Source organism: Dromaius novaehollandiae, chromosome 2 (genome assembly GCF_036370855.1).
Source record: "Dromaius novaehollandiae isolate bDroNov1 chromosome 2, bDroNov1.hap1, whole genome shotgun sequence".
NCBI lineage: Eukaryota > Metazoa > Chordata > Aves > Casuariiformes > Dromaiidae > Dromaius > Dromaius novaehollandiae.
This window is the reverse complement of record NC_088099.1, coordinates 22,560,115-22,572,766: the sequence shown is the minus strand read 5'-3', so window position 1 is coordinate 22,572,766 and position 12,652 is coordinate 22,560,115. Positions and strand designations below refer to the sequence as shown.

At 37.0% G+C, this 12,652-nt stretch overlaps 1 protein-coding gene across 5 annotated transcripts in view; it reads left to right on the top strand.

Moving 5' to 3' along the window:
- CACNB2 (calcium voltage-gated channel auxiliary subunit beta 2) overlaps positions 1-12,652 on the top strand; it is a 256,512-nt gene that overhangs the window by 227,038 nt on the left and 16,822 nt on the right. For all 5 annotated transcript variants that reach the window (XM_064505961.1, XM_064505960.1, XM_064505963.1 and 2 more), the window contains 3 exons: positions 3,010-3,090; positions 3,415-3,473; positions 6,667-6,776. In XM_064505961.1, coding sequence (XP_064362031.1) covers positions 3,010-3,090; positions 3,415-3,473; positions 6,667-6,776 — 250 coding nt within the window. The remainder of the gene's footprint in view (positions 1-3,009; positions 3,091-3,414; positions 3,474-6,666; positions 6,777-12,652) is intronic.

The window sequence follows — 12,652 nt, the reverse complement described above, 5'->3', positions numbered from 1 at the left end:
CTAACAGATCCATACGATGCACCTCTCTAGTGCATGCTTATTCTTTCTATCTCTGTCTTTTTCAAGTTTTTTTAATAAGTCAGTCTGTTGGCATTATTATTGGAATCTAATCAGATACTCAGATTGTACTTACAAAACAAATAGTCAAAACCCTTGAATTTTTAATTTAGTCAGTATTTAAACTTCTGATTCACTAGGTGCAAAATCTGCAGATGAGCAAGACCAGTGGAAAACTGCAGGCTTGTTTTGGCGGTTTACTGTGAGTTTCTCCTATTGTCAAGTATAAATTATCAGCCAAATGTTCTTGCCTTCCTTTCTATCAGTCAGATTTTTGTAGTATCTCAGTTATTCGAAAGGGTACTGATGGTTCCCAGGAGAGTCGATGTCTCTCCACAGAAAACCGGAAATGCTACAGAATTATGCCATTGGCATCCTTTTTACTTCAAACTGCAGTATGTTTCTAGGGTCTTTGCTGGAGTATGTTATGAAGACAGTAGGTAGCACCCAAACTATGAAGCCAAATACCACATTTCTACTTTTATTTCTTTTACCTCAGATTTTTCATACCTCTTCTTCATTTGTTTTTAACTGCTCAGTTACAGCTACCAGTAACATCAGACTGTTGCACTGCCTATAAGTAGTGCCAGATGACACTGTGGCCAGTGCTGTGGATGCACCCATGTTAGTAGAATAAAATGTTTTCTTCTTCTCTTCCCATCTTGCTCTCTTAAGTAATACAGGATCTTTCTTGTTTCCAAAGTGAGCAGTATTTGCTTCAGTAAGCTCTGTTGAATAACATACATCATGCACAGCCCACTATAGAATTCAACAGCAGTTTCTTGCTGCTGAATGACCTCTTCATTAATTGCATTTATAATCAAACATAAATGCTAAGGAAGAATAACATGTGTTGATCTATACTGGATACTATCTGCATAAGCCTCTTTAGAAGATTTAACTTCTAGATGAACCATCTTGCTGCTAGATGGTAGCTAATTCCATATATCTCTTTGATCTCTGGTGCTTACATTCTTCGTTATGAGAATCATTACAAGTTATAGTGTTTTTTTGTAACACAGATACTTGCATTAAAAACTGAATGGCCATCCCAAACTAATCGTACATAGTCAAACCACTGAACAAACGCCGTATGGTCAAAACTATGATTCTTTTTTTTTCTGGCTCATATTTGAACTTGAGTCTGTAAGAGAAAGCTCTATAGCTCAGTGCCAGCCCCTTAAAATATTGGATTCTCTGATGCTAAATTTAAAGAACTCTGATGTTTTCATTAGATAGCTTTCAGTCAGTTTTCTGCTGACAGCTTCATTAATTCCAGCCTGTAAAGATTAAGAAAAAAAAGTATGCCTGTTTCTACAGAATAGGTTTTAAAAAGACCCCATATTCCATCAAATAAGGTAATTTCTGTGCTTTCTCTAATTTTCAAATAGCTGGTTAACTTCTAGCATGAATATCTTCCGCCGAGTCTGCCGCATTACAACAAAGCTCTGTTGCATCAGGGCGTTCATGCTATGAGCACTTACCTGTGATGGACTTTCTTAGGGGCCGTCTCCCATATGTTTATCAGAGTAGTAGTGAACTTAGCAAGAGCAGCAAAGGGATGATACCGACACAGCGTAATGACAGGATTTGGCTGTGAAATGTTTTGAGTAAGATTGTGCGCTGTGTAAAAGAAGTTTGTTTCACATGCTTCTGATGCCTTGGGCACTGGTATTCATTCTTATGTTACTAATTATCTGGTGAAGCTACAGGTAACAAAAAATAAGATAAATTACATTTGAAAATATTCACAACAATGTTTTCCATGTTTCAGACTGCTTTAGACTGCTGCTTGTGTAGCATTTTGTGCTGTCACTGTATTAATGTTTGTCTCTGTGTTTTTGTCGTTTGGAATGTATGTATTTATTTTGACCTTCCATAATTGGGATATGTTGAGTACCGAGTAATGAACAATGATTGTATTCTGTGATCTTGACTGATGTATTTGTACTATGCAGGCATTTGAAAAATAGATCTGGCATAACTCCTTTCCATATCTTTCCCAGGTTACTGGGTTTGTATTTGAAACATTTTTCCCTAAGAAAAAGATAAACCAAACCCTTTTTCCCAGCAAAAACATCTTTCTGATAAGAAAACATTAATATTTCTTGGTGACATATTGGGCATAGGAGCTTATTAAACAAAAAGCTTTAATTCTTTTGTATTTTATTTCAATAACAGTATAACAATTTTGGCAATCTTTGGAAACATCCAATCTTTTCATCTTTGTATTTTTTCATGAATTGTGCATGATACATCAGTGAGTAGTTTAGTGAGTATCATACTAACATAATACATCTTTCGATGGTGACAGGAACTTCCGAAAATGGAAGTATTGCTATCCCAAGTTCTGTTTATAAAAATTTTCTCTAAATACTAACTTGATCAGTCATTATTTTGATTTCATTTGCAAGTGAACTGTGGATGTGGAAGTTAGAGTATGAGTGCTCCCGTGGGAATTTGCAGTGGTGTCACAATGTTTTATAAAGCACTAGGCAGATCTGAACATAAAAAGAGATGGGTTATGCATTTTCCCTCCCTGTTTGTTTTATTTTTCTCCTTTGTAATTTGCCTAAGTAAAATCTGATGGGAAACAGATGTCACAGCTCCACAGTCAATTGTATCAAATCATTAACTTTTAGAAATAACCTTTTCAATTAACCTGTTAGGAATTAAGGGGTGGGAGGTGTGAATGGTCTCCAGAATAACAGTTTTATAGCCCCACTGAGCAAACACAGCAGTGAAAGCAGAAATCAAAGAAAAGCTTTTCCAAAAGAAATCCCTGAACCTGTGATTTCCTCACCTTAGACTACCAGTTTTCAGGAAAAGTTAATGAATTCATGATTACTCTGTTGGTGACATCACTGGAAATTCAAAATTCTTTACATTGCAGGTAATGTGTTAGCATCTGTCTTGGCACTGAGATTCTGAAAGTTGTTTTCTTTCTTACAGACAGAGCACATCCCTCCCTATGATGTAGTGCCTTCTATGCGACCAGTAGTTTTAGTGGGGCCTTCTCTGAAGGGATATGAGGTAAGCGATTGTTGTGAATGGTTTTATTTTGCCAAAAAAGTGTTTTGGCTTCATTTCTATTTTAATGTTAAGAGGTAGTTAAGCTGGAAAGCAATTCATGTCACGGACAAAAATATAGATGGTTTATACTTTTACTAGATACATGGTTACATGTATTTTACTTGTTACCAGATTTCAGATTAAGAACAGATTACTTACCTTTCTGTCATATTGTTCAGTTGTAAGATTCCTGTCAACTTTAATTAGATTTTTTTTCTAAATTATTAGCATCGGATATTATTGGATTCCTGTGTGATTTTTAATTTGTTGCTTGTTTGCTTTTAGGTAACAGATATGATGCAAAAAGCATTGTTTGATTTTTTAAAACATAGATTTGAAGGACGGTAAGTACATTGCAATGCAAATTTTCTTGAATTCAGTTCTTACTTTGGTAATACCAGAAATAGTGATGTTCTTAGCAAAATATGCATAGAATATTAGCAGCAGGAGGTAGTGTGTCGTGTTCAATGGACTGTAGGATAGATTGGAAGTTTCATTATCGGAGCGCACTGATGCTGTGTTGCAGTGCAGAATCTTTAGGAGCATATACTTAATGCAAGTGGAAAAAAGGATGTCGTCTTGTTGCTGACTGTGACATTCAAACGCCAGATTTCTGGAAATTTATTTACAGGTTTATTAAATGTGAACTAGAGAAAAGATTCTCTTGTTTAAGTGTTGTTTAAATAATATCTCATCAGTATTCCATAGGTTTTTTACAAGATAATGAGAACCATATTTCCATCTCAGCTTTAGTTACTTACAATAGTACCTAACTTAGAAAGAGTGATAAGGGATTCAGACTGGCTAACATTTATGATTACCACACTCTTGCTCCCTAAATTTGGAGGTGTATAATGCTAGAGTCTATAGTGGGAAGTCTGAGTAGGACTGCTGGGGAGTTTCCGTTTGTTTTCCCTGTCTTGCTCAAGTACTTGCTCAAGCCCTTGATAGTGGACAGGCTGTGTGACTTTGTGCATTTGGATCTCAGAGTGGTGTTAAAGCCTGTCCTCGGCAGCATACGAGGTATTCTAAATATGGCCCCATGTCTTTAAATACACTGGCACGATAAGTACTATCCAGCTTCCAATCTGATTTGTGTTTGAGCCTGTGGGCATTACCGTGTCATTTCAAATGATAATCCACCTCTAAAAGCAGTGGGATATGCTGTTTAAACAGCAAGTACTCATTGACCAGAGACAGCAAGTGGGTTCTCCACATCTGTTTAAATTGTTACTGGATCAGGCCCCAGATTAATATATACTAGCAGGCTGACATTTGGAAAAATAAAAAATGGAGAGACCTGGAAGGTCTTGTTATCGTAACTGTGATAAATGCTTTTTAATTTGGAAATGGGCACAGCAGTAACACTATCATATCTGTCCTAGTGTTTTCACATTTTCAAGAGAGAGAACTTAATGTTTTCCATCAATCACTTCAGCTCTTTAAAATATTGATTGCTGTGGTTTAAGCTTTAGAATTTTCCCAGTCAAAATTATAATGATGTTGGAGTCCTAACCACTTACTAGTCCATCTTTATAGGAGCAGGGATGTCAAATCTTAAATATGTGCCTTTGGAACTAGAGGTTAACAGAACAGCGAGTGTTGCAAGGAGACACAAGTTACTGCATCTTTGTCTTCAAGTGTTTTTTAATTAGGGTGTAGCTAAGTTTAGGCTGTAGATCCAATTGTGGTGGGGTAAGTCCACACATACTCTATGTAAACTAATTAATATTGATGTCTGTAGTAGCTGATTTGAAGTGTCATGAACTTCAGGAGCAATATGAACAGGTACTTGAGGTTCTCAACAAACGCGTAAAGGACTTGCATTCATGCTACACTTTTACTGCTGCTGTTATCTATGCTGCCAGCTACCTAACCATGGATAAGCTTCCCCCTCCCTAATTGCAACTGTTTTGTTATACAAACACATGTACCCTTTTTTGAGAGGAGACTTACTCTTCTTGGTGTTATATGCCTTAAAAGACCTTAAAATGACATTAAAAAAGAACTAAAAAGTTCTTAGTATGAAAAATATTATTTTTAGAATGATAAATCTAGCTTCATTTAATATTGCCTAATTTCATTTGGAAAAGAAAAAAGGATTTTTTTTTTCTTTAGGATGTGGGAAGGAAATTTGCAGGAAAAAAAAACTGTGAAAGTTTATAGTGCTCATCAATGAGTAGATAAATAATGAGTATCCCAAATTACATGATGGATTTCATTTTAAAACTGTATAGAATTATCTTGCAGGAGCTGTGCCAGAAATCACAATCCTTGGTTATGTTTTTAACTTAAGTCAGACCATGCCTAAATTTTCAGAATGATGTTACTAATCCATACTGTGCAAGTAATTCTGTTTTTCTGTATTAACTTCTGGCTTTGTTACATTTTATAGGATTTTAGATAAATATATACACATGTTGAGCTCACTGGGAGATGAGCTATTTGATTACATTTCAGATCAACAGGGTCTGACTGCTCTTCCTAGAGAGGAGCTCTTCTTGTTGTTAGCAAATCCATTTCCTCCTTTTAAATTGCAAATAAAATCATACAAAGAAGAACAAGGAATATCATCAGGCTGATTTAACTCTCAATACTGGAAAAATGTGACCTTTAAACCTTATTAAGCCAGAAAGTTTGAAAGGGAACTTAGCCAAAGGGTACAGTTTGACCCTGGAAAGGAAAACCAACTGAGTTAACTGCTTTCCTAGGAAGAAGAATACGCAGAAGGTTATGTAGCAGGTCAGTGCAGACAGCTGGAAGTAACCGCTTCTTTCTTGGTTCATCTTTTCTCATAAAAACAAAACTGAGCCTACCAGATACTCAGCCCAGAGTTTTCATTTTCTTCACTCCTGTGTTTGCTTCTCTGTGCCACAGTCCACACTTTCAGGTGGCCAGCGTATTTGCTGCATATTTCTGGACAGTTATATAACAAAGCTCTTGCACTCTGTTGGAGAACTTATGCTCGTAAATGGAACAAGAAAAATAAGAGTCATGTGGCTGTACTACTTTGGCTGTTAAGCCTTACCTTCACCTCTTAACTCTGTGCATATCACTGTTTGTTATAAATACAGTTAAAATAAGCCATGTTGTCATTCAGTACCCTGGAAAAAAACAATCCAAACTAGGGAAAGGAGAAACTAGCCCCTTCATTTTGGAGTAAATTGCACTTCCTTTCAGGGAGGAGAAAATTCTTGAGCTCTGAAACTCTGCGGAGTCAATGCTGGGGAAACTGGTGCAGCTTCCAACCCCCCCAGCCTGGAGACCTGTGAGGAGACAGCTCAACCCTCTGCAGCTCGCACTGCCCCTGGCTGGGGACTGTGCAGGCAGGGGCGTACCCTATCAGTAGTTCACGTACCAGCGTTAGTTAAAGTATCTTCTCTTTTATTCACTTTGCGCAAAGTACACTTTGCTGCTGAGAACTAATTTTCCTGTAGTCCTAGCCATCTTTTAACGTTAACTGATTCTCTTGTCTCATCTGCATCCCTGCATGGTAAATAACATACTATTCTATTTTATTATACTTTATTTTTGCAGTATATCAATTACACGAGTCACAGCAGACATCTCGCTTGCCAAACGCTCAGTATTAAACAACCCCAGTAAGCATGCGATAATAGAGCGATCTAACACAAGATCAAGCTTAGGTAAGTGCATTTAATGATGATATCTGCAAATTCTCTGTAAAGTACACGACTCAATTTATATCTGTAACCTAAAAATAGCCTTCTCTCTGCTGTGAGAAAATCATGATTCCCAGAATTCAGAAACCCTGGCAATAGAAGTCATTTTTAAATCATTACCAGATAAGCTTCATAAAGTATTGATTTTGGCTTAGCTGGCTCATGTTAAGTTTTCAGATTTTGCTGTTTACTGCCGTGAGAAGAAGTAGCTATCAATAAGGCAAATAAAAATCTGAGATGTTCCTCTGCTTCAGTAAAAGTGAAAGTTTCAGAATACCCAAAATCGTATGGATTTGTTTAAGACAATAGAATATTATCTTTGATATTATTGATTTCATCTGTTATCGTTAAGATTCCTGTGATATCTCTTCATGGTTTATAAATTTTCTCTTGAACGCTAAATTGCCTTAGACATGAAAAACATTATTAAAATGCACATTTTCTGAATTTAATATCAGTTTAAACTAATGCTGAAGTTTGTCTAAAAAAAAAAAAAAAAGACATTTTTAAGAAGCTATATACCTAGATTCATGGCCTGCGTATTTGTCATCTTACCTGAGTCTCATTGTGTTGAAGCTTGTCCAGTTGTGTGATTAACCATTTATTAGCAAAAAAGGAAAACAAAATTGGCTGGAAAGATCTGACTAATTGTAACCATTTACAGTGCAGATGGCTATGGTGGAGCTTGTTGTAAGTTCTCCTCAAAGTAAACAGAAAAAGATTTCAGGGTCACTGTTCATGGTGACTGAATTCAGCATTTTCTGTAGCACAAGGCGAATTTTATCCGAGACCCCGCGGGCTCCGTACAGCATGCGCTTTCACAGTGCAGACATCTGAAGTTAGCCGGGAGGCATCCTACCAGTCGTCTTTGCAGGCTTGTGTTAGAGCACTCAGCTGAGACACAGGACAGCCAAGTTCAAGTCCCTGCTCAAATACGAAAAAAGAGGAACTTGAACCCGAACATCCTAAATCATAGGCGAATGCTATTACAAGAAGGTTTATTTCTCTGAGAAGCCTTTGCGAGAGCTCGATTTCATCTTGACTCAGGAGCACATTTTGAATCTTGTAAACTTGTGGAACAGGCAAACAGCCTCATTCACCCTAGCGAAAGGGTGCTTATTTATATAGTTTTTGTTTATAAAAATGTTTGCGAATACAACTGTACTTTTACTGAATATTAAACGTTTGCCTAACATAGTTGTCTGCCTTAAAGTGTTCTACTCTGTCTTAAAAAGTTTGACTTCCATTTCTTGAACACTTGCTTCTGAAAACCCTTGTTTTCAGCTATGTGTGGAATGTGAATCTTTACTTAAAAGCAATCTGATGACTTCCAGATGGGTCTTGGTTTGAACTTTTTCATATGTTAGAATGTAATGTACTGTAAAAAAGTAATGTATATTTTTATACAAAAGAGTATTCTTCTATGTGAATTTCAGTCCTGTGGCCAAAGTCAGTTTAATAATCTAGAGAAAAAATGAAGTGTTATTTATTTTGACTAGAACTGAAAATTCATAATAAAGATGGGGGTCATCAAGTCATGGAACATAAACAGCATCATGGTGATTAATTTCCTAGCCAGAACATCAAAGCAAGAGGTTACGGTACTGTGCAAATATAGGCAGCAGAAAAAAGTATATCGTCTGTTCCCTGTGCTGAAATATTTTCATACATGCAAAACAACTGTCACAAAAATATATAGAGGGAAAAAAATCTATAAAATAAATAAATTCAGCCCAATCGTTTATAGAAACAAGTCATCAGTTTTTCACTATGAATTGTTTGCTTGCATCTCATGGAAAGCTTTGGCCTTTCACACAGCAATGCCTTTTCTTTGGTCAAGGATTTTTTTCATGAAACTATTTAAAATGAGCATGCCAACAGAACCACAACTGGAGACATCCAAAAAAGATAGTGTTTGTGTATGTATGTGGGTAGATAAATATGACTATATATTTGTTATAACTGAGGGCTATTATTAATATTACCTGAGATTTCTTGTTATAGATCTGGTTTTCAGTTGCTTATAATTCTTCTAAAATTTAATTGGTTTGTAACATTATTTTGAATTATTTTGGGAAACACTAGTTAGAGCAACTAGGTCATTTTTAACAAAAAAGTTAGGACAAGAATTAATTTTACCCATGTTAGAATATTCTCAAAACCTTTTTTTTCAAACCTCTAATACTCCCATGGTCCTAATACTCTAGCAGGGTTTTGAAATTTGGTAGTGAACTGAATTATATTTGAATTATATACTTTTTGGAGTTATTATGAAAAAGTGAGAAAACTTGAGCAAATTATTATAAGCCTTATTATAAGTTGCAGTTAACATGCTGAGCTTTACATCTGAATTCCTTAAAAATTCTGCTATCACTGGGCAAGGTCCAGTAGTGGTGCTGAGCAGAACCTGCTTGCAGCAGATTGGACCAGAGCAACAGAACAGAAGTAAAAGGTGGAAAGTGCTAGTCTTTCAGCTTTCAATCCATGCTTCCTTGTGCAGTGTGGAGTAAGAAGATGCTTTATTTAAAGATGCTTAGCTGGAGAAGTCGATGGAGGGGCTAAGGAAGAAGGGGTAGGAGGTAAAAACACATTATGAAGGAGGAGGTGGTTACGGAGGAGGAGCTGGGAAAGCCGGACCAGGTGGAGGAGCACCTTGAGGCTCCGGGGTCCAGACTGAGGGTGGGACCATGGCAGAACAAAAACTATGGAGGAAGGAAGCCAGGAAGGGAAATGATGTGGTAGCAGGGGGCTGGGAGTAAAACTGAGATAGAATAAAGGATCTGAGAGGTAGAAAAGGGAACTCGATTGGGTCAGGAGTCTGGAAAACCCTGTGCAAGGGTGAAAGCAAGAAAATACAAGGAACATTACAGCCTGTTCCCTTGCAGAGCCAGGGGTGCATTTCAAGGTAACAATAGAGTCAGAATCAGAAAATACCTTTGTACTCTGCCGTTAGGTGTCATCTCCTAGCACTGTTTTTGCAAAGAAATATCAGCACAGTACTGCTGCTGTGAGTTCTTAGTTGGCTTACATAACAGAGGTAAGAGGCAATAGCACACCACATAGTGAATTTTTTATTTTCAGGTTGGGTGAGCAATTTGCTATATTTATAAGTCAACAAAGGTGCCACTAAAAGAATATTGTTAGGATTACAAACTGAAGTTGTGTGATATAAATGTTAGGAAATAACAGAATAAAGGCAATTTCCTTTTTAAAAAGTACAATATAGGATTTTCCATTTAACTTTTTTTTGGGCAGAAAAATTGATTTGATGAAAACTTTTTGTGGCAGTAAATTTATCAGTTTTAACTGGGAAGATTTCTGGGATCCAAGACCGAAAACTTGCTCCTCACCCAGCTTCTACCCTCAAATGAGCTCCTGCCCCAGCAATTAAAGAACACCTTTGGGATGTAGGACACCCATAATCAAGTTTCTGCTTTGCCAGATTTGGAACTGAATTTCAGTCTTAAACATACTAAACACTGGTCTGTCTCTTGGTTGAGCAAATGTTGATTCTCTGTACAAAGAGGTATCCTATGGACCACATCGTGGGGCGGTAGGTAGCTCCCTGCCACCACCAGCAGCTCCGTGCCTGGGGTGACCCGTGCTCCGCAGAGTGCCTCCCGGGAGGGCAGAGCAGGCAGTGCCCCCAGCGTTTTGCCGCCTGTGGTTGGGGTTTGGTTCGGTGCTGTCTGTGCTGGTTATTTACAGCAGGTTTTTTACAAAGGTAATTATTTTTTTGGAATTTTCTGTATGCCACACACGTGATTTGTAGACGTACTAAGTATTGTGGCTGCAACTGAGATTTTGGGCTTTGAACCTATTAAATGCTGAACATAAATGTTCTGACTACATATTTTCCTGTCAAAAAATAATGGTTCATCAAAGTCAGCATGTTGCATGTAAGGCTCTGATTTCGAAAGTGCAGATGGAACCAGGCAGTTCTTTATGGGCTATTGGAGCTAATGTTGGGTACCTTGCCAAATTTCAGGCTTAGGGGCTTTCATTCCCCAGAATTCCCCTCATTTTAGGCTCTCCTCTTCCAGTCATTTAACTGAGGAGGTTTTCTTTTCCTTCCCAAACTAGCTCAAAGAATTTTTCTCTTCTCTCAGGACAGTACTGACACCACGTGCTGATAGTACATGGGAGTATCAGGAATGTCCTGCATCATGACGCTAGCTTTTAAAACATGCTTCAAGGTCACATTCCCTTTTGGGAGAAACAGAATTCCCAGAACTACCTTTCCTGTAGGATGGCTGCCATTTTTCTAGTCTGAAATTCATTTTTATTATGGCAATTGCTCTGAAAAATCAGGCACTACATTTCTGAAAATTAACACTCCAAATTAGTGATTACTGTCTTTGCGATTCAATTTTCTATCCGGAAAGTAAAAATAATTTCAGATTCTCACCTAGCCGGGTTGCTTCAAAGTGAAACATTATCTGATTGGAGCACTGTAATACCATTACAGTGAGTCCCATTTAAAAAAAAAAAAAAAAAAATTCACAAAGAACTTATTCATTCTGTTTTCAGAGAGGGTTTGGAACAATGTGCTGCAAATGAGCCATGAGACTTATATTTGACAATGAAAAGAAAGTAAATGATTCAGTAGCTGCTTATCAGTTGACAGCGCATGGAGTTATGCACTGATTGAGGCAGCAGGCCTGCAGAAATAGTATTATGTGTTCCTGGGAATAGTGTCTCAGAATACAGACCCCAACAGATTTGATTTACAGTGACTGTCATTCTACCTTGGCATTTCCTAATGTCTAAGTATTAACTTTGCAACAGAATAATACTTTCTTTTAATATAAGTTTTAATCATAGATAAATTATTGAGTAGGGACTGAGGCTACCTTGGTCCTTTTCTAGTACCTGCTGCAGGTGGTCCTGGGAAATGAGTTATTTCTCTGCTGAAGTTTTCTCATTTATAAAATAAGATCAATGGGGCCTTTTCTCCAAATTACTCCAGAGAAGAGCCAGAATTTCAGCAGACACTGAATCTATTGCTTTTTTTTGTCCAGTATATCTACAATGATTTAGTTCTGGTCCAGATGTTTAGAAATAGTATTTATCACAAAAAAAAGATTTTTAATAAAAAAGAGAATCACCTTTTTTCTCTTGAAATGATAAAATTGCCTTCACTGCATTCTGTTTGCTGTTGTTTTTTAACAGTTTGCTACAAACTTACAAATTTATTTTAGTAAATACAGCTCCCCAGAATGGCTTTATGCTAATGCAAATCACTCTACCTTTCCAAGTTCAATGACAAGTAATTTGTTTATCCTTCCACCTTTGTGTATGATATTTTTGTAGTACATCATACAGCTAGACAGTCAAGTGACTGATTTATGTCTAAATTATGCTCACTTTTGTAAGCAGCAGTTGTGCCTGCAGCAGGGAAGGCTATTTCTTAGACCTTTGAAAATATATCCTTGTTTTTTGCCTAAGTATTATTTTAATAAGTGGCCCTTGATATATCAGTGAGTTATTATGGTACAAAGCTAATGTGCTTGATATATTTATACCGAAGAGTTTTCTCTTGGAAGGAATTAACCTTTATTTGAGAGCAACTTGTTCCTTATCACCCAATATAGGTTTGCAGTATTGTGCATATTGTTCATAATCATGCATAGCACAATAAACAGTTGAGTGAGTTGTCATTATTGGGAACTGATTTAATAAATAAAATAGAATTAATTTCAAGGAGCATACACAAACAAATTAATGTGACAATCAGGAGCAGGAATTAGGGTAAGGAACTGGCTTTATGGGATTATACGGTAGTCTTAATAGGCTTCATGCTACACATGTCTGTGGACTGAAAGTTTGCTTCTATAAAG